The sequence below is a fragment of the Aquarana catesbeiana genome, linkage group LG11, assembly GCF_042186555.1.
Source record: "Aquarana catesbeiana isolate 2022-GZ linkage group LG11, ASM4218655v1, whole genome shotgun sequence".
NCBI classification, from domain to species: domain Eukaryota; kingdom Metazoa; phylum Chordata; class Amphibia; order Anura; family Ranidae; genus Aquarana; species Aquarana catesbeiana.
The window spans coordinates 262,541,113-262,568,459 of NC_133334.1; the positions used below are offsets into that span (position 1 = coordinate 262,541,113).

At 41.1% G+C, this 27,347-nt stretch overlaps 1 protein-coding gene across 1 annotated transcript in view; it reads right to left on the reverse strand.

Moving 5' to 3' along the window:
- KCTD15 (potassium channel tetramerization domain containing 15) overlaps positions 1-17,868 on the reverse strand; it is a 66,920-nt gene extending 49,052 nt beyond the window's left edge. Inside the window, 3 exon segments of the mRNA XM_073605769.1 lie at positions 9,805-9,980; positions 16,842-16,934; positions 16,936-17,868. Coding sequence (XP_073461870.1) covers positions 9,805-9,980; positions 16,842-16,934; positions 16,936-17,007 — 341 coding nt within the window. The 5' untranslated portion in view covers positions 17,008-17,868.
- Between the last annotated feature and the right edge of the window lie 9,479 nt (positions 17,869-27,347).

Genomic DNA, 27,347 nt, shown 5'->3' on the forward strand with positions numbered 1-27,347 from the left:
TTAAATCCACAAGGGCTTTTTTTTTACCACTCTTCGTTTATAATGGCTTTTGAAATTCACAAATGCAGCAATTTAGAACTTTAATGAAAGGTTTAGCACTGGGAAACACTTTTTGAAAGATAAAAAATATATAGAATATATTTTTTTTTATATATATATATATATAAAAGTTTTTTTTATAAAAGTTATATATATATATATATATATATATATATATATATATATATATATATATATATATATAAAACGATATAGATCGGACCAAAATGAAGGACAAATGAGGGGGACAGAGGGACATTGCTCCAAATCAGGGACAGTCCCTCAAAATCAGGGACAGTTGGGAGCTATGAGATAGTCATATAGTGTATATGTTTAGATTTAGTTTACACAGACCTCTGGATGCAAAGCTGGTAAATGCAAGTCAACAAGCTTGTTCAAAGCAAAGACTTTGCCAATGCCTTGTACATGTGATGAAAAAAATCAGACTAAAAATGCCACTTTCGGAGAGATCGTCTGATAATATGATCATTAGTACATGGCTTTCGAGAGCCGATCACGATAGTTCATGCAAAAATATCCAGAGGGACAAGCACAAAAATGTTTCTTATAATCTAATCTTCTAATAGTGTGACCAAGACCACGCACACTCGTAAATTAAAGAAATACAATACAGTACAATACATTACATCACTTCTGAAGTTGTATTCTATTGTACAAGAATTTTCTGGAACTAAGGGGCCAAGCCCAACCCCTGAAAAACAACCCCACATCATAATCCCCCCTCCACCAAATGATTTGGACCAGTGCACAAAGCAACGTCCATAAAGACATGGATGAGCGAGTTTGGGGTGAAGAAACTTGACTGGCCTGCACAAAGTCCTGACCTCAACCCAACAGAAGACCTTTGGGATGAATTAGAGTGAAGACTGCAAGCCAGACCTCATCCAACATCAGTGCCTGACCTCACAAATGCTCTTCTGGAAGAATGGTCAAACATGTGGACAGCCTTCCCAGAAGAGTTGATAGCTGTAAAGGGTGGGCAAATTAAATACTGAACCCTACGGACGAAGACTGGGATGCCATTAAAGTTCACGTGTGTGTAAAGGTAGGCTTCCCAATACTTTTGACAATATAGTAGTATGTAGTGATCCATCACTTTAATTTTAGGTTTAAGCTACCTGGGCAATTTGAATACCTTTCTACTGAGGGATTGAACCACTTGCTGGAATTCACCTCATTAGGTCAGCCTTCTAAGGAATTACCCCCTATACCTATACCTTCAATGTTGGTTTGGAAAAGCGACCAGCCCAGTGTCAAAACACTGAACATCGCCACCACTTCCATGCCACCAGGTATAAAAATAAACAGCTTTGGAAACCACAAAACACCTGTCTATTCATCCAAATGTAGGGAGCTATCATGATTTTCTTATATAATAATGCATTCATGTTTTATACTTTCTAAACACTCAAATAGATTTTATTTTATGTTATCTTGTTTCTTACCCCCGATGAAGTGGGAGTGTTGTGCCTCAAAACATGGCCTCTTTTTGAGACCACTTGTTTTTTGTTTTTTTGTTTTTAACCTTGTGACTAAAAAATTAACCATGAAATCACAGCACATGAAAAAATTGCAATAGGATTCAGTAATGGACCAACCTTCAAAAAGGAAGGGCTTCAACCCCTGAACCCCTGGGGCACAAGGCTCCTGACAGGGGCAAGGCACTCTGGTCTATTTGGCCAAAGCCAGGTGGATCCCACTCCTGGGGGCCCGTCGAAGCTGGTCCACTAAGTACTTGGTGAGGTCTCTCCTGAAGAAACACCTCAGTTGGGGAGAGGAAAATGACCCAGAGGCCACAGATTCTCTTCCCAACATCAGAGCAGGCTCTGATAACCTGCATCCTCAGTCTCTGCGAGAGGAAAACAAATATAGACCACACTTCTCACAATAATCAGTACAAGAACAAAATAAAAAGTGTCATGTGCATAAAAAAAGGCAGGCCTTCTGGCTGATATATCAATTGCTCTGAGCTAGCCAAAAGGCCTGCCCAAGAAGTGTGCGCATAAATAGCAAAAATTATATAAGCTAGTTCAGTTGAAACCCCTGTGTGGTCCCAAATCCATAATGGTTTTTTTGGCAACCCCTGGGATGCAAACCTCAATGGGGGCATATCACCTGGGAGCTAATTGCCCCTCCCAGCCCCCGACCAGGGAGAGCCTGCTTGCAATTGGGGACAAGCTTGGTACTCCAGATCAGACTCAACCCAGGAGGAGAAGGATCCCTTCCACTCATAGGCGTGCGCAGCCTTTTGCATTAGGGTGTGCACCCCAAAGCTATATAGTCCGCACACACTCCCTCTGACTTCTTCTGCTCAGCGCACACGTGACACACCACCAGAAGAAGGTGGGCCCAGCGCGATCTCCAAGGCTAGCGCATCCCCATTCCACCCTCTCAATCTTAATTGCAATACTAGAAGAAAGCAAGGAGGAGGCAGGCTCCATATTGGGGATGTTCCTGCAGTCCTCCTGAGAACTGGGGGTGCCTGAAACTGCTGGGGGAGGAGATTCATCCCAGTAATGTGCATGTCACCCAGAGCAGTTGGCAGCTATGGGTGTTTCGGGTGTGCTTCGGCACACCTATGCTTCCTTATTACATTAGGAATTACTAATGGCGCCCTTCCTTGGATAAAGACACCATCTTTCTGTTCCTGAAAACTGCTAAGAACAGATACTACACTTAGAGAAGACCACCTGTCACTTTGTGACTGCTTATTGAGCAAAATAAAGTTTTACACAATTTGTATGGCGCTCTCACTCTTTCTATATTTTTTTGACTGCTCTGGAGATCCCCACAAATCCCCGACTGATAGAGAGCTGCCTCTAAAACTCAGATCTCTAGTTTTACCCTTCCTATCCCAGGCCGACGATCCGCAGGCACGCCTACTGTCAAGATGGAAGGCGCTGGTGCGTTATCTTGCCAGCTAACACACAAAATTAATTGTTTTGCATTGAATCGGCCTATTAGTAGCTTATTTTTATGGGCCCATGTTTTCGGTTGAGCCACCCTTGGAAATGAACACAAGAAGTCGGTCTGGTAGAACCTTACTACAGGGCGAATAGATTTTTAATAGTGGTAACTGAAGCCAAACATCTGGTAGCACAGGGAAGCGAGAAGGTCTCTAATTACGATGTTACAAGCATGACCCTGATAGCCAAAATATGCCACATACCCTGAACTACCCCTCTGTCTGAGGGCGGCATTCCTTTTCTTTCCCCTCATCGGAGACTTGTGGTAAAAAGAAATGAAGACAGATGAGCTGCAGCATCCGTTTCTAGACTCAGGGTGACCTTTCTGAATGTGAAGAGCTGGTTACACATTTACCTGTTGTTCCAGAAGCTTATTACACCAGATCACAACCTGTGTGTTTATAAGTCGGGGCAGAGGCCGGTCAGACGCAACCGGAAAACACAGCAAAGCCAATTTGCCTGCATCGCTATAATAAAAAAACTTTGCTAATTAGGCAGATAATTACAGTGCTGGGCTAAATAAAACAAATATAAAACATGTACGGGCTTAAGGCTGGGTTCACACTCATCTTTGCATGCGGCTCACAGCAGGGGTCCGCTGCGTCCCTGTTCACCGTTTTAGGTCCGATTTCAGGCCAAATTTTGGGCTGAATTCGGACCTGAAAGGGACCAAAAGACACATGGGACGTCTGTGCAAATTCGCACCAGAGCCGCAGCAGAGATATGCGAACCGGCTCCATAGAGAGACGGTCAAAATCTCCTGCTATGCGAATTGGATGCGGAAAATCCTCATCCAATAAAAAAAATAAATCCTCATCCAAGTCGCAAAAGTGTGAGCCCGGCCTAATTCTGTGGTGAAGGGTCACACCTGACTAGGAAAATGTAAAAAAGAAAAAGGTATGTTTAAAAGTGTAACTTTTTTTTCTAGGGGTACACATCTGAAGCCTTCAATGTACCATTTACCTAAAGGGGGAATTAATGATGTGCCATTCACATTTGCACTTGCTTGCTGTGCCACATTTGCTGTGTGTGGTCACTACTTCTCCATACCACATAAAAGCCTGAACCAATAAAAAAAAAAAAAAATCTCAGCGCAAATTATGTTATGGGATCTTTTTTCTACTTTCCCTTGCGTCTACTGTGCTGTTGAATGACATATTGTTGATGCGGCAGGCGCACGCCGCTTATGACGGCACTGGGTACTCAGCGCCCTCAGATTGCCCATTACAATGAAGGGAGGCAACAGTGTTCATCCGTTATATTTCACAATCCCTTGTTTAAAAGTAGAGGTGTGCTACTGGCCAGATCACCAGGTGAAAACAGAGGGGGGGGGGGGGGGGGGAGGCTAAAAAAGAAAACGAATGCAGCAAACCATATCTTGTGATTGGTAAGCTAAAATATACTGTATTACAGTTTTGGTTTTGGGTTAATATCGCTTCAAGTTGGCATAATCACCAGGAAGTCTAAAACTGGCAATGGTCCTTGAATCTATTTAGCGCTGAATATCATAAAACAATTCCTGAATGTATAATATCATAAAACAATTCCTGAATGTATTATTATTATAATTCTTTTTTATTAAATACAGTTTTGACCTTTTTTCATCCTTTACATCTCAGTGCTGATGCAGCCTCTTTGCAGCCACATCCAGCCTATATACACTCCAGCAATGGCTGAATGTCATTTCTCAGGGCAGTATATCTGATGGTGAAAACAGTGCATCATGCCAGTGTAATGTATGTTGTAATGACTATTGTAGTCTCCATCAGAAGCCTGTGTGCCAGGGTGACGGTGCAGGAGCACAGTTGGAAGACAGGGGCAGAGAGCTGTCACCAAGCAAGGACTCTTATGGCAGGATCACCAGGGAAAATATATTAAAAATAATGGGGGAAAACATTAAATTATTCTTTTGATTATTATTATTATTATTATTATTGTTATTATTATTATTAATCAATTAAAGCTGCAGATTTAAAAATATGGAAAATTACTTTTGATAACGACTATTGGTTGATGTATCTGCTGCCAGACTTATCCATAACAATGTGAAAAGCAGGGGTCGCCAAACTTTCTAAGCAAAGGGCAAGTTTATTGTCCTTCAGGCTTTAGGGACGTCAGATTGTGACATAGTGGGAGTAGAAAATGCCCCGGCATCAGTGCCTCATCGTTGGTTTCAATGGGAGGAAGGGTGCTCCATTACGGATACCAAAGAGAAGAACAGTGCTCCATAGATGGTGTCAGTGGTAGGAATGGTGCTCCATCATTGGTGTGAGTTGGTGAAATAGTACCCCAAGGGCCAGATCAGAGCAAGCAAAGGGCCAAATCCGGCCCCTGGTCCACAGTTTGGAGACCACTGGTGTAAAGCAATCCACAATTCTGCCCTACGCTACATCACCATCATCCAAACCTCGTATCTGCTCTTCCCAAGACCTCCTGCTCTCTAGCTCCCTTGTCATCTCCTCCCATGCTCACCTTCAGGTCTTCCCAAGATTCTCTCCCATCCTCTGGAATCCCCAATCCCAACCGGTCCAGCTATCTCGTACCCTGAACCTTACAGGCCCACCGGACAGAATATCAGCTTTGCTTTTCTCCCCACTAAGCCACCATCACCGAAAACATATCAAGAACTCTATTTATCCACAAGTGGCACTAAAATCTTTCATGAAAACTACATTTGCATGGTATCCTTTACAATATTATAACAACTGGCGGAGAGGCGGATTAAAGGTAATGATAGGAAGTATTGTATGTCACCTACTAACTCAAACACCTAAACCAAATACGTTGTTGCACATATACTGTACTTGTAATGTCAAAGAGTCAAACCTATTTTACGTGCCCCGCTTTGATTTTAAACATACAAGCAAGACACCTCCTGTGCTAGGATGACAACGCTTCATCTGCTGTGTTGTCACCCTAGGACAGGAAGCAATGTCACCCAAAGACAGAAGGTGTCTGTGGATAGACATTGCTTGTATGATTTAAAACAAAGTAGAGCAACAGGTTCAACCATTGGTGAAGTGTGTACATGTTCACAGGAAGTTCCTATTAAGAGTCTACAGGAAGAGCTCCGCACAGAGAGAGAGCGAAAGAGAAAAGAAAGCATGTAAAAAGAAAACAGTACTTTTCTAACAAAAAAAGAATGGAATCCCTATTACCTACATTGCTGTACATAACTAAGTATCTCTGAAACTTTATTTCAACTTTAACCAAGTTTGGGATGAGCACAGCTCTATCCAAAGGTACAAAATAGGTTGGAAAATTACAAATGCCCATTAGTTTCAAAAGACGTGAATTGGAGGAAGGCAAAACCAAACACCAGGGGCAAACGTGGTTCTTCCCACCTATTGCAGTTGTATCGCTTCATTGGATCAATGTTTTTCTACACTCTACAGCACCCTTATGCCCCATACACACGGTCGGATTTTCCGACGGAAAATGTTCGATGGGAGGCTTTTGTCGGAAATTTCGACCGTGTGTAGGCTCCATCGGAATTTCCGTCGCACAAAATTTGAGACCTGGTTCTCAAATTTTCCGACAACAAAATCCGTTTGCGTAAATTCCGATCGTGTGTACACAATTCCGATGCACAAAGTGCCACGCATGCTCGGAATCAAGCAGAAGAGCCGCACTGGCTATTGAACTTCATTTTTCTCGGCTAGTCGTACGAGTTGTATGTCACCGCGTTCTTGACGTTCACAATTTCCGACCAACTTTGTGTGACCATGTGTATGCAAGACAAGTTTGAACCAACATCCGTCGATGAAAAAAACATGGATTTTGTTGTCGGAATGTCCGATCGTGTGTATGGGGCATTGCTTAACATTTTGTCATAATGGGGCTCTTTAAATTACACACAGGCCTCAGGGAACCCCTCAGCTAACAGGACATACGCATGAATAGAAAGTTGCGGATAAATAAATAAAAGAATAAGGAATGTATAATATAATTCAACATAATACAATTAAACAAATAATAATGACCAAAAATGGAATGCAGACTGTGAAAATAGCAGAACATGCTCACATTTGGTAAACAAGAAAAAAAAAATAAATCACAAAATATCTGCTTTCCAGGGATATGTCCCTGAACCTATAGGGCCCTAAAGCCAAGTATCACTTGGTAAAAGGTCCACCCGCGGCTATTTTGGCCTGTCATAGACTTTGCCAGGCTGTGTCTCCTGGTTACATGACAATGCCAGGATTGGATGTGCATGAGCTAGACGCCCAGTGTGTGTATGGCCTTATAGAGATGGTCTTTAAAATAGTGCCTCTTACATTGATGGTCAGTATAGTACTTTATTACACTGGTGGTCACTGGTGCTTTTATACATTATTAATAGGTTTGGTGCCTTCATATTAGTGATCAGTGGAGAAAGAACCACTTGCATTAGCGATCAGAGAGAGAAGGTTTCCCTTATACTGGTTTTCATTAGGAAAGATTCCCCTTAAATTGGTGGTCATTGGGAAGGGTTTCCCTTATATTGGTGGTCATTGCGATGGATTTCCCTTATATTAGTGGTCATTGGGAAGAATTCTCCGTACATTTGTGGTCATTGGGATGGATTCCCTTTACATTGGTGGTCCTTGGGAAGGATTACCCTTTCATTGGTGTTCATTGGGAAGAATTCCGCTTACATTGGTGGTCCTTGGGATGGATTCCCTTTACATTGGTGTTCCTTGGGATGGATTCCCTTTACATCGGTGGTCATTGGGATGGATTCCCTTTACAATGGTGGTCCTTGGGAAGGATTACCCTTTCATTGGTGTTCATTGTGAAGAATTCCCCTTCCATTGGTGTTCATTGGGAAGAATTCCCCTTACATTGGTGGTCCTTGGGAAAGATTACCCTTTCATTGGTGTTTATTGGGAAGAATTCCCCTTACATTGGTGGTCCTTGGGAAGAATTACCCTTTCATTGGTGGTCCTTGGGTAGGATTACCCTTTCATTGGTGTTCATTGTGAAGAATTCCGCTTTCATTGGTGTTCATTGGGAAGAATTCCCCTTACATTGGTGGTCCTTGGGATGGATTCCCTTTACATTGGTGGTCCTTGGGTAGGATTACCCTTTCATTGGTGTTCATTGTGAAGAATTCCGCTTTCATTGGTGATCATTGGGAAGGATTACCCTTACATTGGTGGTCCTTGGGATGGATTCCCTTTACATTGGTGGTCCTTGGGTAGGATTACCCTTTCATTGGTGTTCATTGTGAAGAATTCCCCTTTCATTGGTGTTCATTGGGAAGAATTCCCCTTACATTGGTGGTCCTTGGATGGATTCCCTTTACATTGGTGGTCCTTGGGTAGGATTACCCTTTCAATGGTGTTCATTGTGAAGAATTCCGCTTTCATTGGTGTTCATTGGGAAGAATTCCCCTTACATTGGTGGTCCTTGGGAAAGATTACCCTTTCATTGGTGGTACTTGGGTAGGATTATCCTTTCATTGGTGTTCATTGTGAAGAATTCCCCTTTCATTGGTGTTCATTGGGAAGAATTCCCCTTACATTGGTGGTCCTTGGATGGATTCCCTTTATATTGGTGGTCCTTGGGTAGGATTACCCTTTCAATGGTGTTCATTGTGAAGAATTCCGCTTTCATTGGTGTTCATTGGGAAGAATTCCCCTTACATTGGTGGTCCTTGGGAAAGATTACCCTTTCATTGGTGGTACTTGGGTAGGATTACCCTTTCATTGGTGTTCATTGTGAAGAATTCCGCTTTCATTGGTGTTCATTGGGAAGAATTACCCTTACATTGGTGGTTCTTGGGATGGATTCCCTTTTCATTGGTGTTCATTGGGAAGAATGCCCATTACATTTCTGGCTAGTGGGAAGAATGCTCCTAACATTGGTGGTCAGTGAGAAAAATGCCCCTTACGGATTGTTAGAAAGATTATTAGTGTTAATAATAACTCATCTGGGAGGCAGAAACTGTAAAGTGCTCAAGGAACCGCTAGCAACCTCTGGAGGAATCTTGGTTGAGAAAGGCTAATATACAGCAAGTAAATTAAAGCTACAATAAAGGTATGCAATCCAATCATCAGCTTTAGACGACTTTAAAAAACTAAGGTAGGCAGCACAGGAGGACTAGATAGACCACACAAAAGCTTAACGTAGATCTAGACACACTCACCAAAACATCATATAAGATATAACGTGTTAATGTAATTTCAAAGAATTTTCAATATTTGCAGCTTTTATTAAAAAAATAAATTGGTGATCCTGACATGCAGGTTTGTGCTCAGGAATTTCCTGTTATAGAGTGAAAACTGTTCACAATTGTTCCCCTGTGTTGCGGCACGTGCCTGCTAGAGACTACAAGTGGCAATGCCAACACACATCATCACCATCCAGAGCAATAGTGTGCAGCCAACGCAGGAGCAAGTGCAAGGCAACAGGAAGTGGCTGGAGGAGAGCAACAGCACTGACAGCCAATAGGGAATGAAAAGGGTAAAAAGAAACAACTTGTGCATACTAAGTTTCATCCATTTAGGGTTTACATCTACTTTAATAAAACAAAGCGTTTATGGATTCATCATTAAACTGTCATCCTTCGTTGTCGATGGCTCAAACAGAAGTTGAAATTGAATCAGTCGCTTGCTCCTAATCTTCCATCGATATGCTAGAATTCTAAAATCTCTGGGTTTGTTCAGTGCAAAGAAAATCGGTACGAATAACATATTCAAGAGCCTGGCATTTGAAAGAAGAACGCGGACTGGGAGTACGCACAACGCTGGCATCAGATTTGACACGAAAATGAACAAAAGTGACATTCTCTTACCTGGAGTCGGGGTACTTCGTCAAGGTAGCTAGGCTGCTCGTGTACATATGTCCCCCTACGTCAAGGTGGACAGGTGCGTTGGATTTGGTGAGTTGGGCAGGGAGAGGAATTCCTTGCGAAGCCAACGGGGAGACCGGCGAACGCGTCAGAGACAGACGGGACATGCTGCCTTCTTCCTGATTGCAAAAGAAAAAAAAAAAAGAAAAAAAAACAACCCTTTAGTACAAACAGGCCAAATTTTGTGATATGATCACAGATTTAATCAGATCATCTTTGCTTTCTCCCTGATAATACATTTCCCTTACAAATTATTGCCACTGCTACAATTAAACATCTTTTGCATCATTTTCTACCAGAATACCAGAGGGTAGGAGGAATATGCTTATTAGCAAGGCGAAATCAGGAGCAGTTTTTTTTTTTTTTTTTTTCAAGGTGTCAGCCTCCAGGGGCACAAAACAAACTGCAAAATTTCTAATTAAAGGTCGTGGGCTTACGTGTTAGATGTGAAATATCCCCTGACAAACGTGGAGCCAATTTGCGAATTGAGATTCAGGGTTTTTTTTGCAAGTGCGTCTCAATAACAAGACACCTCTAAATTAGTGACTTCCTCGAGACTTCAGGCATTTATTTCTTACACATCAGATTACCTACTGTAGCATTTCTGTTTTGTTTTTTTTTTTTACCTGTGCACAAAAAAGAAAACAATACAGATGTTAAAATTATTTCTTTTTTTTTCTTTTTTTTTTTATTGATGAAGAGGGGTCATTAAAGAAGCCTAATAGACGGGAACAATCTGACATCAATCTACCTGCCAGCGCCAATTGGCATAGATTAACATTACGGATGCCCAAGATTCCACTTGCCTTTGATGTACACATGAAAAACTTCTAAATTGCTACCAGCCGCCCAATCTTAAGTACAAAGTACAAGTTACCTATGACCTTTGTACAGTAGGCCGATGGTATTAACCCTTTCAGCACTACCTTTTCAGCATATACACGCGTGTGTGTATATATATATATATATATATATATATATATATATATATATACACATACATATATATATATATGTATATATATATATATATATATAGATATAAAAATTAAAACTAGGGCTCCCTCATTTTCCATGCAATAGAAAACCTTTGCAGGCCTTAATGGGACACCTTACATACTCTATATTATAAAGGCTGTCAATCGTAATCACGCAACTATTTTTGTTGGCTGCATCCCTTCCTGTAATATAGTTTCACTAGTTTTTGACCCTGCCAGTAGATCCCTTGAATTTCAGCATCTTTCTGCTAGGTGGCAACGTTGCTCATTCTGCCATGACATCACTGCAGCGTTGTCACCCTATTTATGGGTATTTTAATAGTTGACCTTTAAAGAAACATAGAAGAGTGATGGCAGAAGGAAGACCAAAGGGTCCATTGTGTCTGCCCTATTTTTTTTAATTTATATATTTTTTTGTGTTTTTTTTTTAATCTGGGTATAGATCTTTGTTTATCCCATACCTGTTTCAATTAATTTACTGTTGACTGACGCATTATGTCAGCTGCAAGTCTATTTCAAGAGCCTCAACTACTTTCTAAGGTTAGTTTTGAACTTTCCACCTGCTAGGTTGAGGTCATGTCCCCCCCCCCCCCCCCCAGTGTTCTTGATCTTAGCTTCATATTGAAAATACCGCCATCTTGAACCTCTTGTGCAACCCCTTGATGTATTTAAAGGTTTCAGTCATGTCTCCCCTTTCCCTTCTTTCCTCAAGACTATACATATTAAGTTTCTGAAGTCTCCATTGATTTTTTGGTATTCTCTATCAGACCTTTCACCACTTTTTTTATTATCTCTGGACTCGTTCTATCTTATCAATATCTTTTTGTAAAGTGTATCTAAAGCCAAAGTTTTTTTCTTTTTTGTTCTGCATAGAGTAGTTAGAGGCTAGAACTTCCTTCTGTCTTTTATTGCTGTCTGTTTTCCTGATATGGAGATTTAACCTTTATATTTGCCCTGGTGACCCCCAGGACTGAAAGTGATGGGAAGATACAAAATTTGGAGTTATCACTAGAGTGGAAATCTTCCAGTGGGGACACCTGTTGTGTCGACAGCTAAGAGGTGATCTTCCTTATTTTGGAGGGATTTCCACTCAATTCCTGTTGTGATTACAGGACAGGAAGTGAAGAGAAATCTCCCTGAGACACACAAAAAAAAGATTTGAACTATTCCCTACTTTATCCAAAATAAAATAGAACATTTTGGCTTCCAATATACTTCAGTATTAAATGTCAATCAAATTAAAGCCCAGCTCCACACAAGCAGTTACAGCAACCATTTTTTCTTTTCATTTTCAATTTTTTTTTTAAACCATATAAATAAAAGCTGACAGCACCCCCGGCAGTGTTATCGTTTTGGAATCTATTGTCATTACAAGTATTAACCATATACAGATGCCAGAATCTAGGTTTGCGTTTGAGTTGTCAACCTTTTTAAAAGGGTAAAAATAACATTCCTGAACAGCCTACTAGAGGGTGTGACAGCAGATGAAGAAGAAAGGCAGATTTGGGGGGGGGGGGGTATACAACTTTATTCTGTGTTTGATGGTATATGTCTGTCTCCTTGTCCTTAACAGCATTAGTATGATTTCAACTACAGTTCAACCACCTATGGACATTCAAGGGTAGTTGGACATGAACATGCAATCTGACTGGCCCTTGGCACCACCATTGCCTGGGCTCAGCCATGTTTGTTCCAATAGAGAGGTGAGGAGAGAAGACATGAGTGGTCCTCCTGGCAGACCTTTGTGCCACCACATCACTCAGAGTTGCTGGACTGCCATGCCATATCTGTTGGCTTTAGCCAAAGATGGTACTCTCAACCCTGTGTGTTTTGTTTTTTTTTTCATTTGGCCACAAATTGGTTGTTTCCTTTGCCCCCACTACATTTAGACCCTAGTTTGTGGATTTCTTTCGTGTAGTGTGGACAGCAATGAAGATGAACCGGGCGAAGGACCCCAATGTAGTTAGATTTCACCTTACATCACAATTAGCACGCATTGTGGAATAAGGCCATCATAGTGACCATCATAATGGCCGGCAAGGGGCTAAACAGAGATATTAGATATGAGAAGTAAACCAAAATTTGCTTCTAAGATCTACCTACATTAAGGATAAATCAAATAATAAAGGTTCTCACTTGATTGCTGTCTTGGTGTGGGATGCATTACACTCTCTTTTGTTTTATAAACGATCCCTTTACCACATACAAGTATCCTGAGATATTCTGCGTTGACTTATCAAATGTCCGTATCTATATATTTATCTATCTAACTAATCTCCAATTATCTATCGATCTATCTTTCTATTACCCTTTGTCATTTCAGTCTTTGTAGACTTTTGAAGTTCTCTTAAGCTGGCCATACATTATACAATGTTCCTGTTCAATTTCCTTTGGATTTACCTTCAACTATGTAGTGCAAGGGCCTGCCTGATTGCATACAAATTGAAAATATTTAGGTTTGACCTCAAATTATATGGTTTTGGTAAATCTAAAGAAAAATTGAACAGGAAAATGGTATAATGTATGGCCAACCTAAGCGTTCGGGTATTTCCCTTTCTCTGTGTCCATTACTTGGCCATATACATCTATCTATCTATCTATCTATCTATCTATCTATCTATCTATCTATCTATCTATCTATCTATCTATCTATCTATCTATCTATCTATCTATCTATCTATCTATCTATCTATCTATCTATCCATCTAGCTATCTCTTTGTCATTTCAGTCCTTCAGGACTATTTCTCTCTGTCCATTACTTGGCCATCAAAGTCCCATTGAGTTTGCCCTGTGTGCCTTTCTCTTCAATGCTTGTCACAGGTCTCACCTTTTTCCAAAGCACATATGAAGTTCTAATTTAAAGGATATCTGTCACTAAGAAAAGAGTTCTTGTTCACAGTCTCCCAAAGGAACCAAGGTTTCTGCTAAGCCCATCAGTGTTTTTCGATTAGTATTACAATATAATAATTCTGATATTAATTGACTTATTATATCTCATATCAGCTCCAGACTCTGTGCTGCATTCTATTACAGAGCCAGAAATTTAAAGAGAAGGTGCACGGTTTCTTTATGTCCCACTGCTGATTTAAAGGAGCATGAACATAAAAAGTAAAAGTGATTTCTTTATGGCTTATATCTGTCATTTCTAGGAGCTTTACTTTAACTGCAAAGATGGAAGTGATGTCTACATGTTGGCAAAAAAAAAAACAAAAAAAAACACCATCACAGAAGTTTAGGATATCCATGATGCAAAATATGCATAATAATATGCCAGTTACACTGTGCAGCAACAGTGTATTGTGTTGTCCAAAAACCTTAGACTATATATTCACTACCAGAGTGCAACAGAAGAAGCGTGTGTGGTACAGTCTGTTAGGCAGTATAACGCACGCAGACTGAAATCACTGCTGGGCTGTAAAATAAACTTAGTACAGTCTGTTACACAATACATGGAGAAGGCAGACACAATGAAAGTGCCTAAAGGACTCTGGATCACATTACTGCGAGCACCCCGGATAATATACACACAGCATTCAATATGACAACAGATACTGAGGCTTTCCTGAGATACATCTGTTTACATTGATAAGATACTAATATTGATATTCAAATATAGACTAATCTTGTAGACTGCAAGCTCCTTTGACCAGAACAAATTTTTTTACATAGTTGCATATGATTCTTTTACTAATTACTAATTTTATAATATGAACATAATATCAAAAAATCTGTCTGGGATTTGACTAGGAAGGAAAGAGCACTTGACATGCAGCAGTTCACTAATTGATAATCTTTCTGTTGAGTCTGTCTGAGTTCCTCTTAATAGTTACATAGTAAGGCTGCAAAAAAAAGACAAAACCATAGAGCACAGGTAATGCTACAATGTGATACAATCTGCAATATTTCATTTTTTACAACTATTTTCTGTCTCAAGATGCGCAACAAGGTCTACATATTCTCCCAACTCCAGGCAGTGCCACTGATTTTCCACCGCTCTTTACTCATCCTTGGCAACATATGTAAAAAAGTTAAAGCAAATTCTGAATTGTCTATATCTGCTGTAAAGAAATGTGACCTCACTTGATCATAGGTAAAAGATTTGCTTTCAGTAATTCCAAGGGGGCATTGTCTGAAACTGTCAGTAAGCATTAGAAAGTATTACAGTCTTTTACTGAAAAAGTAGTAGATGCTTGGAGCTGGCAATCAACATTCATTAATTAATTGTCATCAATTACACACAAATCCCTTGTAAAAAAAGGCATTAATAAGCGATAGACTATAGTGATTTTTTTTTCTTGCTTCCTTATTGTAATATCACCCCTTATTATTTAATAGATAGACACAGTGACTTCAATGGAAAGACCAATGGATGCCACACTACCTATGGAATGCTTGCATTATATGCCATTGGTCTGTTCAAAGTTTAACCAACTATTATTGTTTCAGTTATATCAAAGTCACTGGTAGTTGCAGCACGTTGCTGAAGCACTTTCTAGGGCTGGCCATACATGTTCTTGTACAACTTTCCTTTAGATTTACAAAAAAACATATAATATAAGGTCAAAACTAAACAGCTTTCAATTGGATCGAATTAGGCAGGCCCTTGCACTACATAGTTTAGAGTAAATCTAAAAGGAAAATTGTGCAAGAAAATCAAATACGTATGGCCAGCCTAAAGGTTTTTTTTTTAAAGATTGTTTTATTTATTCTAAATAACAGATATAAATATAGAAGGACAATAAAAGCTCAGAACAGAGCTGTGTAATACATGGACCAAATCTTACACTCCACATTATAGATATGGTGCATAAAAAGACACACCACGAATGATCAATCTGGTGAAACTGGTAAACTTGACAGCATATTCTACATATCAGAATTGATTAGGGTTTTCAGAATGTTTGGGTGATGAATGGAACTACTCCATTTGGGGAGAGTTTATAGTAGTGTAGGAGCCAATGGTAGACAGAAAAGCTAAAAAGGAAAAAAAAAAAAAAAAAAGTGAGGGTGATAACAATGAGTTGAAGGATCCCTGACAAAAGGGGGTCCTTAGTTTATCTTACGCGGCTCACTTAGATGCAGGTTTTGGACCTTGGCAGTATCTCGGAAGAGGACCCAAGATCCCCAGGTGGATGTGAAGCGGTCACATAGTTGGGCTGTCAGTTCCAACATACGCATCAGGCAAACCGGTTTTTCAATCCATTCCCGTCAGTGGGTTTTTTAGAATTGCAATGTTTTGCTAAAGTCTATTTCACAGTATAAAACACATTAAACCAATATCACTCACTGCAAATTGTTCCACTGCGGTTAAAGGTAGGAAAAATGAGTTTCCCATTCCACTTAAGAAAAAAAGATGTGGTGATCTTCTGTGCTGTCAGGTTTAGACAGCTGATTGTTGGTGGGGGGGACCATTTAGTGGACCATCACTATCATCATACACCTTTGAGGACTTTGGGATCGGTGGTTGCTGGATCACTGGCCACTTTTTAGGTCCATCCACACTCTAGCTAGGTGACAGGGCGAAGGACACAGAGGCTTTGCAATAACTTATTTTAGTGTTCATATTTTATTTTCTTACATTAGCTCTAGAATTTTGTTGAAAGGAAAGGTTAGTTTGGCATTGTGGCCACAAATGAGTGTCAAATAATTTTATATATACATCCATCACCCAATCCTACAAAGTTCCAACCTGTGATAAGGAAACATGCTTTCTGAAGAGCAGCCTACGACGCTCGGCGGTCCAAAACATCACACAAATATGTCAGACATGAACAATTTCAACAAAAATGTTCTGTTTGGCCACCATCAAAATACCAAACCCAATTAATTTGATGTTCACCTGGAAATGACATGCTCCCAAAATTTTCCCTCCACTCGTTACCTAAATATTTATTGCATGAACACCACTGGGGATGTAAAAGGTGGCACCAGTTGTCAATGAACTAGCAAGAACAAGATAGTATTGTTAAAAATGTTCTGACCTTCTCGACTTTTCTTCCAACCTTGCTACCCCAAGTGAATCTTCCATTGCTCACATCCTCAAACTCTGTCCATCTCATCATTTTTTTTTTTTTATCTTTGCTCCTTCACACTGGCAAGAATAATGTTCAGTTCAGGAGTTGGTAGGCACTTAGTAGACAGGTCCATGTGCTTTTATTGACATGTATAGTGATGGCCCAGTAACCTTCGAGAGCTGTAGTTTTTCGCCATACTGGCTTCTGGGACTGGTCCTGCCCTCGTGGCTTTGGTCTGTGCTATCATACCCTGGGTTATACACTATTACACTAGTCAGTGTTTTTAAAAGAACCACTGCCTTTAATTGCCTACAAAAGGGAGGGTGGCCTTGATACATGGGGTATTGGGTGATGGCTTGTTTTGCTGTAGGCAAAACCAATACCGCCAGGCCTTCAAATTATCTGGGAAATGTCTTTTTTTTTTTTTTTCATTGTCTCCCCCCACCTCCACCCCTTCCTCCAGAACAGCACATCAAGTTCTTTGAAAAGGCAGATTATCTTCCCCCTGCCTCTGACGACTAACTGCACAAATGTTGCTTGTAAAAGCTATTTGCCCATGTAAAGTGAAGTAATCAGGATGCCATGCTCATTTACACACAAAATGATTCTGTGTCCCATTGTGCTCACAGTTGTTCAGCTCTCTAGGGGTGATTAAACTAGCTCGCCTGCCGCCTGAGTCGATTTGAAGAAAATCGTTTCTCCGTGAAGTTGCCTCTCTGCTAAGCTGTTATTTTAACCATAAAAGGTAAACAGAATGGCAGATTTTTTTCTTCTCTGAGAGCTTCATTCAAGCCGGCCGCCCTAGGCACTTTGCCTGGAGCAGAGAATGCTGAAGAGTATATTCCAGGGTGTTGCCGGCACTGCACAAAAGACCACAGGAATACTCCTTATTTCATGCATACATAAAGATCAGCTATTCACATTCTACTTTAAAGAAAAGAAGGCTTAAAAAGGTACAAGAAGTTTTGGGTGTATGAGGTTTTCCCACCTCTGCGCATGGCTCAAGGCCTTGGTAACTAAGTCTGCTTGTTGATGCTGGGAACATAGAGGCTGTGGAAACTAAAAACAAGGAGGACTGGGACTGGGTAGGTGAAAGGTTACACAAAATACGCAAGGAACTCCCTCCTAAGTCTCCCACTAACAATAGAAGTAAAGTGTGTGTGTATGGGGGGGGGGTTGGGTTGATGATGATTCGGCAGGTATGCAAGCAAAAATAATTTGAGATGAAGTCAAGTTCACAGCTACGTTATGCAAATGTCATGCTTGCAAAAGATATTATAATCGGCGACCATGAAAGCAAGTTAACCTACACAACCCCAGACAAACTTTCAGGGAGCGTGCGTCTAATGGGGGATGTCGCAGGAGCCCTGGGATGAGGGGTGACCCAGCACAGCTACAGAATGTATGGTTCTGAAGCTCATACTTTGACTATCACTTTGAAATAATTTAGCAAAATCACACAAAATGCAGACTGAGTGCTATTTTCTTGTGAGCGTTAGGAATGCCCATACACATGCAGTACCAGTCTATACACTATCATTGCTGTCCGGGCATAGAAGGAAGGGAGGGAGGGGGGTCTACCTCTAAAAGACAGAAATTTCATTCCAACACAGGAGAACCCTAAATGCTGGTCTGTAGGGCTGGCTAAAGGGATCAAATACATGAGATTTATTTATTTTTTTTATTTGCCTAGTAACCTCTTATTGACAAATATCTAATTAATGACACATTAATATGTAATGAAGCAGAATAGGTCAGTCTCATGATGGGACAAGTCATTAAAAACTTCAGCTGAGCCCCATAGAGAAAATAAAATAAATAAAATTATATAAACTTAAAAAATAAATTATACTGTAATAATATATATATATATATATTAAAAATGTAAATATAAATATATATACACACACACACACACACACACACATATATATATATATATATATATTAAAAATGTAAATATAAATATATATATACACACACACACATATATATATATATATATATATATATATATATATATATATGCACATATACAATATATATATATATATATATATATACTGTGTATATGTGTATGAACATGTATCCATCTCTCCTTCTAACCTTTCATTAGGACCACAGTAACCCATCAGATGTCCCCTCACCCTCTCCACCCTCCAGGTGGCAAATATGAGACAGCAGAGGGAACACAGTGACTCCTGCAGAGCCATGAGGATTTGCAGGAAAGTTTTGGACAAGTGGAAGCGTGTATAAACTCCCAGCATCCAGCGACCGTGTCCTCCCATCAGAAAAAAACAATGGTGAGCACACAACGCCAATCCATTGCTTCCCCCCTAATTGCTCCAAAATCCCCTTTCCAGAGACCCTTCAGTGAAGGAGTCCTCAGCTCCCCAACACACTTTGTATAGGGAAGAGACTGCAATATCACAATGTATGTTCAGGCTGGCACTGCAGGCTCCACACACAGCTTGCTCTGGGTGCATACTGTCTAGGGTAGCATGGGCACCAGACAATGCTACCGATGTCACCCCCTGGGTCCCTCTCCCAACAGTCTGCAGCAGAGCCCCCCCCCCTCCCTCGCCCCCAGTTACAGGAGCAGCAGATGACACCCAGTGCCCAGCCACCCCTCATCAGGAGGGCACACACAGGAGCTGGGCACAGGTTTGCCCCCCTTCTCCTTCACTTCTGAGTCACTTTGCAGAATCCAAGCAGGCAGGATGGAGCTGCTCCCTTCCTCTTACCTTGATCCTGGCCAGGTCTTTCCTCCACCTCCTGCTCTGCCCTCTGTGCAAGCGTCCTTTCCCTGGTAGAGTGCCCCCTGTCTCCTGGGCGCCCCCTTCTTCAGGCTGTCTCCCCCCCAGAGCCGGGCAGAGAGCAAGGCAGAAGCTGTGCTGGAGGAGGAGGAGGAGGAGCAGAGCACACCGTCCACACTCCTAGCTCTGGGCTCCCAAATACGCCTCCAGGGCAAAGGATTAGCTCCAATTAACTGGCCCGACGCTGCCCCCCCCTTCTTCTTCTGTCGGTGCCCCGGTGCCAGCAGCAGCTGTGCCAGGGATAACGGTTCGCCTATCACCGGGCTACTGTCACGTTGTCAGCAGACGAGGCAGGCAACCGAAGGGAAGGCAGGAGAGAGAGAGAGGAGAGGAGAGGGAGAGAGAGAGAAAAAAAAGCTGATTTTAATCATTGTCATTTCGTCTGATGTAATATTTCCCCGGGCACTTTCAGCTAGGCATAAATTTTCAGTTCCCAAATAAGTAACACAGGGCACGTTTCTCACATCCTTTGACTCGCTGTGTTACAATTGCTGTGCCACACAACTGCAACTCCAGTTCAAGGTGGAGGGGGGCAAGGCTGATTGAGATGCCTGGTACCCCAAATCTGCAGCCAAGGCGCCCCCAAAGTGCCATTCACACCCCCATGTCGACTTTTCAGGATATCTGCCTTGCCACTTTCCCCCCTCTCCTCGTTTTACCTCTAGTTTTTAAAAAAAAAACTTTCCCTAAATTCTGTGTGTCCCCCAAAATCTATTTTCGGGCAGTTCTTTATTGGTCCAGTTCAACCCCTGTGCTGCTCTGTTGGGACTATTTTTCAATCCTCTGGGCTTTTTTTTAGGATGCCTGGTACCTCAAATTTGCAGCCAAGGTCCCCCCATTGTGCCATTTAGCTATCCCCCCCCCCCACACACCCACACACACACACCACCACTCAACTTTTTAAGAGATCAGCCTTGCCACTCTCCCCCCCCCCTCTTTGATTTACCCTCATTTAAAAAAAAAAAAAACTTTCCCTAAATTCAGTGTGTCCCCCAAAATGTATTTTCGGGCAGTTCTTTATTAGTGCTGTTTAACCCCTGTGGGCTCTGTCAGGACTTTAGGATGCCTGGTATATCAAATGTGTGGTCCCCCCACTGTGCCCTTTAGCCCCCCCCCATCCCCCTCCTGCACACCACCACTCTCAACTTTTCAAGAGATCTGCCTTGCCACTCCCCCCCCCCCTTTCTCCTTGATTTACCTCCATTGATTTACCTCCAATTTTTGTAAAACTTTCCCTAAGTTCTGTGTGTCCCCCCAAAATGTATTTCGGGCAGCTCTTTATTAGTGCAGTTTAACCCCTGTGCTGCTCTGTTGGGGCTATTTCTCAACCCTATGGGCTCTTTTTAAGGAGCTCGGTATCCCAAATCTGCAGCCAAGGCTCACCCAATGTGTCATTTAGCCCCCCCCCCCTCTCAATTGGTCCCCTGTGAACCTACTGATTTTTAAATGCTATTTTTCAACTCTTTTAGGACGCCTGATACCCCAGAATTGCAGCCATTGCAACCCCATTGTCCAGTTTTAGCCCCCATCTCAAAGAGACCTGCCTTTCACCTTTTTTCCTCTCCATTGTCCCCCCCCCCCCCCCCAAAAAAAAATATGTATTTTCGGACAGTACAGTTTAACCCCTGTGCTGCTCTGTCGGGGCTATTTCTCAACCCTATGGACTCTTTTTGGGTACCCCAAATCTGCAGCAAAGACACACCCATGTGTCATTTAGCCCCCCACTCTCTACTGTCCCCCTATATACAACCTGATTTTTAAATGCTATTTTACAACTCTTTTAGGATGTATCTCAAATTTGCAGCCAAGGTTCCCCCTGCTTTGCCATTCCCCCCGCCCAAATACCCCCAGTTTTTAAAACTTCCTTTAAATTCCGTGTTCTCCCCGAAACGTATGTTGGTCGTTACTAAATGCAGTGCAATGTAACCCAGGTGTCGCTCTTGCTAGAATGCCTGGTACCCCAAATCTGCAGCCATTGCTCCTCAAAGAGCTCCCCACTCCCAGGTCAACTTTTTAAATCTACTGTGATATCGTGTTACTTCTTTTGTTTAAGACTATTTTACCCCCCCCCCCCCCCCCCAATAGAAATGTAAATGTATATATTTGCTAACAGCATTTAACCCTTATCCCCCGGAGCAATATGCTACATTCAATGCCACTGCTGTCACATCAACACTAATCCCGACCCCCCAGATCCCCCACCCCCCAATCCGGCCCCCTAAATTGGTTCAGCCTGTCCAGATTAACCCTTTGGGGGCTGATCGCCTGCCACCCGAAACCCCCCTTTTTTCCAGAACGCTGCAAGGTAACTGATGTCAGTTTGGTTTTCAGTGTTTATGGTTTTGAAAATTATTTTAGAAAACAGAATAAAAGAAACTAAACAAACATAATACAAATATTAATACAAGTCAAAACAGAACAAAAAAAATGATGGAAATTGTTTTGCCAGGCATAGTTTAACCCTTTACCTCCCACATGTTTGCTCTTTTACCGCCTCTTTGCCACCTCCTATATCTTGACTATATTTTGTCCTTAAGTTACCCACATGCACTTAAATTTCCTGAGCCCACCTGATTTTGCTTTAATTTTCACCCCCCCCCAACCATTATCCTCCTTTCCTGCCCTCCCCCCCTCCTTTCCCCACCCCCCTTTTCAAGCTCCCTGTCTGGCATTAGATTGCCCCCGGGCCATTAATACCAAATGACGTCTATGGACAAGCTTTGTGCTATTGCAAAATGCGCCCTCTGCACTAGCCGAGGGCTAAACTCGCCATTTCAATTATAGAGCAAGGCTAGCTGGAGTGATGTGAGCTCTGAAGATTTCCCATGTAGATATTCTGCATCCCCACCTCTCTCCCCTGCCTCTGCAGCCTCTATTCCCTGCAAAAAAACAAAACAAAATAATAATAATTAGAAGAAAAAGAAACTTTTGTAAGGTCACACTGTCAGTATTTGTGTATAATGATATATACACATTTAAAAAAGAAATCCGTTTTGGAAATGCTACAGCAGAACCTCCTGAGAATTTCAGCATTCAATTCATATGCTTAACTCCTGCAGGACCTACAAAGTATCAATGTTGACCCTAGCAGCCAATCAGATCAACCCCTTCACTAAAACAGCTGGGATGTGGTTGGTATTGGCACTTGATATAAAGGGATTGATTTGATTGAAGGCAAATAGACTGTGCACTTTTCAAAGTGCAGTTACAATCTACAAATGCAGTTGCTCCAGAGCTTAGTAAATGTGGTACGGCTTCATTTTGCAAAAATATCCAATCACATGCAAGGAAAATTAAAAAAACAAAACAGAGTTTTTGCTTGCACATGATTGGATGATGGAAGTCAGCAGAGCTTCTGCTCATTTACTAAGCTATTATTAAAAATGCTATTATTAGGACAAAGACAGTTATTTAAAATGAATCTGGATTTATGTGGTCACCCACAGCAACCACGTTCCAGCAATTCTTCTAGAAAAAAAAGTAAACTACAGCAAGGTCATGAGTGATACTTTTGTGGCTTCTGCAGGAGTTAATAGTCCTCTTGATGGCATAAATCATGGCATAGACGAAAATAAAATGATATATATATCTATATATATCTATATATATATAGATATATATATATCTATATCTATAGATATAATCTATAGATATAGATATAATCTATCTATCTACATAGATAGATAGATAGATAAATAGATAGATAGATAGATAGATAGATAGATAGATAGATAGATAGATAGATAGATAGATAGATAGATAGATAGATAGATAGATAGATAGAGATAGATAGATAGATAGATAGAAAATAAAATGATATATATATATCTATATATCTATATATAGCTATATATAGATATATATATATATATATATATATATATATATATATATATCTATATTTATAGATATATCTATATCCATATATAGATTATATATCTATATATATCTATCTATAGATATATCTATATCTATAGATATAATCTATAGATATAATCTATCTATCTACATATATATATATATATATATATATATATATATATATATATATATATATATATATATAGATAGATAATCTATCTATCTATCTATCTATCTATCTATCTATCTATCTATCTATCTATCTATCTATCTATCTATCTATCTATCTATCTATCTATCTATCTATCTATCTATCTTTGGGGGTTATTTACTAAAGGCAAATCCACTTTGCACTTCAAGTGCACATGAAAGTGCACTGAAATGCACTTGGAAGTGCAGTCGCTGTAGATCTGAGGGGGACATGCAAGCAAAACAAAAAACACCATTTTAGCTTGCACATGATTGGATGATAAAATCAGCAGAGCTTCCCCTCATTTCAGATCTACCCTTCAGATTTAGAGCGACTGCACTTCCAAGTGCACTTTCATGTGCACTTGCAGTGCACTTGTAGTGCAAAGTGGATATGCCTTTCGTAAATACCCCCCTATATATAGATAGATATAGATATATCTATCTATATGTATATAGATATATACATATATATCTATATATATATTGTTTTATTATTTGTAAGGTAGAGCCTTAGACTTTGCAATCATTTTGCAGTATTGAACTGGGATTCTGTGGTCACCCATAGCAACCAAATTCCAGCTGTTCTTTCAATGCGGGCTGGAAATTAACTAGAATTAGTGAATTAAGAGATATGCTCTTTTTGTCCTAACCCCAGCCAAAGGGGAGGATTTAATGCATTTTTTTTTTGTGGCCAAATAAATTGCCTTTTATCCAGCCAATATACTGGGCTGCTGATTTTTAAGGATGCAGTTAAAAAAAAGACAAGAAAAAAGTTAAAGATTAGAAGTGGCTGCATCCTAATCGCTCATCTTCCCAGGGACCTGGCTTCAATAGCTTTTTAAAACATTGTAACAAGAGGACCATAACAATATTATCAGCACAAGACTCTTTTCCATCATTTGTAGAAGATCACTGGCGCCAACTAGTGCCCAGTGGCTGCAAGTGCATAATCATCTTCACCCCTTAATAAAGGTCAAATGCCTTTGTTTGGAGGTAAGCAGGAGAAAGGGTCCCAGTTGTAACTCCTATCTTTTCAAAGACCGGGTGCAGAGATTAGTATAATTAATTTGATATTCCATATGCCTTTTGTTCCTGCGTATCACAAAGCTACAAAAGAACTTCATACAGTCTTTTTATCCCCTTGGCGGGCATAAACAACTTTATCTTCCCGAGGCGTCGTTTTTTTTTTTTTTTTTTCTCTCTCTTTTTGTTTTTGGAGTATGAACTCCAGCCGAAAAAGGGAAATTTTCTCATTAAAGTTACATCCCCGCAGTTAGTTCAATTACTTGATATATGCAGAAGATGTTGTAAATTTAAAGATTTAAATAGCTTACAAAGATGCCAGGGGCTCCATCAGTTAATTTCCTTAATTTATGGATTTTTAACGCGGCTTTTGAAATGAAAAGGAGAATGAGAAGTAGGTCATCGCAGTGATTAGCATCCTGCGCGTTGCAAGTTGTTTGCTGGCTCGGTGCAACGGGACAGGTAGGTCAGGTGAACTGAACATTCGGCGTTACTGAAAAAACATTAAAAAAAAAACAAAAGAACGATCAGTTACAGTATTCGATATTGAGGCGAGATCGGAGGACTGCGCATGCCCAGGGAGATGTCTTACCTGCATGGTAATGTTGTCATTTAAAGCAGAGCTCCAACCAAAAATATCAAGATAAACATCAATTGCCTTTTAAAAGATAGAATAAAAATCTATTGCTGCAAAATTCACCTTCTACTTGGAGATTTCCCCCGCAGTACTACTTTTCTGCTGCTAGATGTCCTCGTTCCGATGGCCGGCATCATTCAACCCACTTCTTCTGAGGTCATATTGTCCTGGACCAGTCCCCAGCTTGTGACTGAACAATGAAAAGAGAAGTAGCACAGTGAAGAGCTCATCTCTCTGTTACTCTGTTCTGTCCTCCTATCAGCATGCTTCTTGTCAGCACAAGAACTGATTGGCTGCGTGTGCTGCTTCTTCCTGTCACACTACGGCTCTGCTGTACAGAGAATGCAGGAGGCTGATACCAGGTCAAATCTAGGTATTTACACTGCTTGCTTTTTAAAAATACCATATACATTAAAGCGGCGTTCCACCCAAAATTGGAACTACCGCTTCTCAGAACCCTCCCCCCCTCCGGTGTCACATTTGGCACCTTTCAGGGGGGAGGGGGGAGCAGATACCTGTATAATACAGGTATTTTGCTCCCACTTCCGGGCATAGATAGTCGAGCCACCTGCGGGTATCTACGCCACTTCCGGCCCCTCCTCTGTCCCCCCCACTGTCTTCTGGGAGACACACAGGTCCCAGAAGACAGCAGGGACCGGTGGGATCGCGCAGCGCGAGTCGCGCATGCGCAGTAGGGAACCAGGGAGTGAAGCCGCAAGGCTGATTCCCTTACCGAAGATGGCTCCACCCGAGTGCCGAGGGATGGGTCGGCTTTGGGTGCCGACATCGCGGGCGCCCTGGACAGGTAAGTGTCCTTATTTTAAAAGTCAGCAGCTGCAGTATTTGTAGCTGCTGACTTAAAAAAAAAAAAAAATTAGGCGGAACTCCACTTTAAGGAATGTATTGATGATTACAGAGATACGTTGGTTTATGTCTTATATCTTACTAGAGTTCAGCTTTAAAGTGGCTGTAAACCCTAACCGAATACATTACTTTGCTAAAGCACTGTGTATGATTAACAATTGCCATTTTTTTTTATTGATAAAATGCTTGTTTCCACCTTTTTCATTCTTTGTGACGTTTCAGTGATGATGAGCCTCTTTGCAGCCACTCCTGTCTACATGCATTTCAGCAATGCTTGCCATTTCTCAGGGTGGGCTTCTGATGGTGACAACAGTGTAATGTGTTCTGAAACTTGTACTTCTACTTGTAGTCTCCATAAGAAGTCCATGTGACAGGGTGACAACACAGGATAACAATTGGGACACAGGAACTGAGTGTTGTCACCCTGTAACAGGAAGTGTCTGTAAGATATAAAAATGCCTTTTGAAAGAACACAAACTTAAATAAGACATTAGCCATTGGGGCTACACTTACTTTAAAGCTGTATTATATACACTATATTGTCAAAAGTATTGGGACGCCTGCCTTCACACGCACATGAACATTAATGGCATCCCAGTCTTAGTCCGTAGGGTTCAATATTGAGTTGGCCCACCCTTTGCGGTTATAACAGCTTCAGCTCTTCTGGGAAGGCTGTCCACAATGTTTAGGAGTGTGTCTATGGGAATGTTTGACCATTCTTCCAGAAGAGCATTTGTGAGGTCAGGCACTGATGTTGGTCAAGAAGGCCTGGTTCGCAGTCTCCACTCTAATTCATCCCAAAGGTGTTCTATCGGGTTGGGGTCAGGACTCTGTGCAGGCCAATCAAGTTCCTCCACCCCAAACTCGCTCATCCATGTCTTTATGGACCTTGATTTGTGCACTGGTCCAAATTATTTGGTGGAGGGGGGATTATGGCGTGGGGTTGTTTTTCGGGGGTTGGGCTTGGCCCCTTAGTTCCAGTGAAGGGAACTCTTAAGGCATCAGCATACCAAGACATTTTGGATAATTTCATACTCTCAACTTTGTGGGAACAGCTTGGAGATGGTCCCTTCCTGTTCC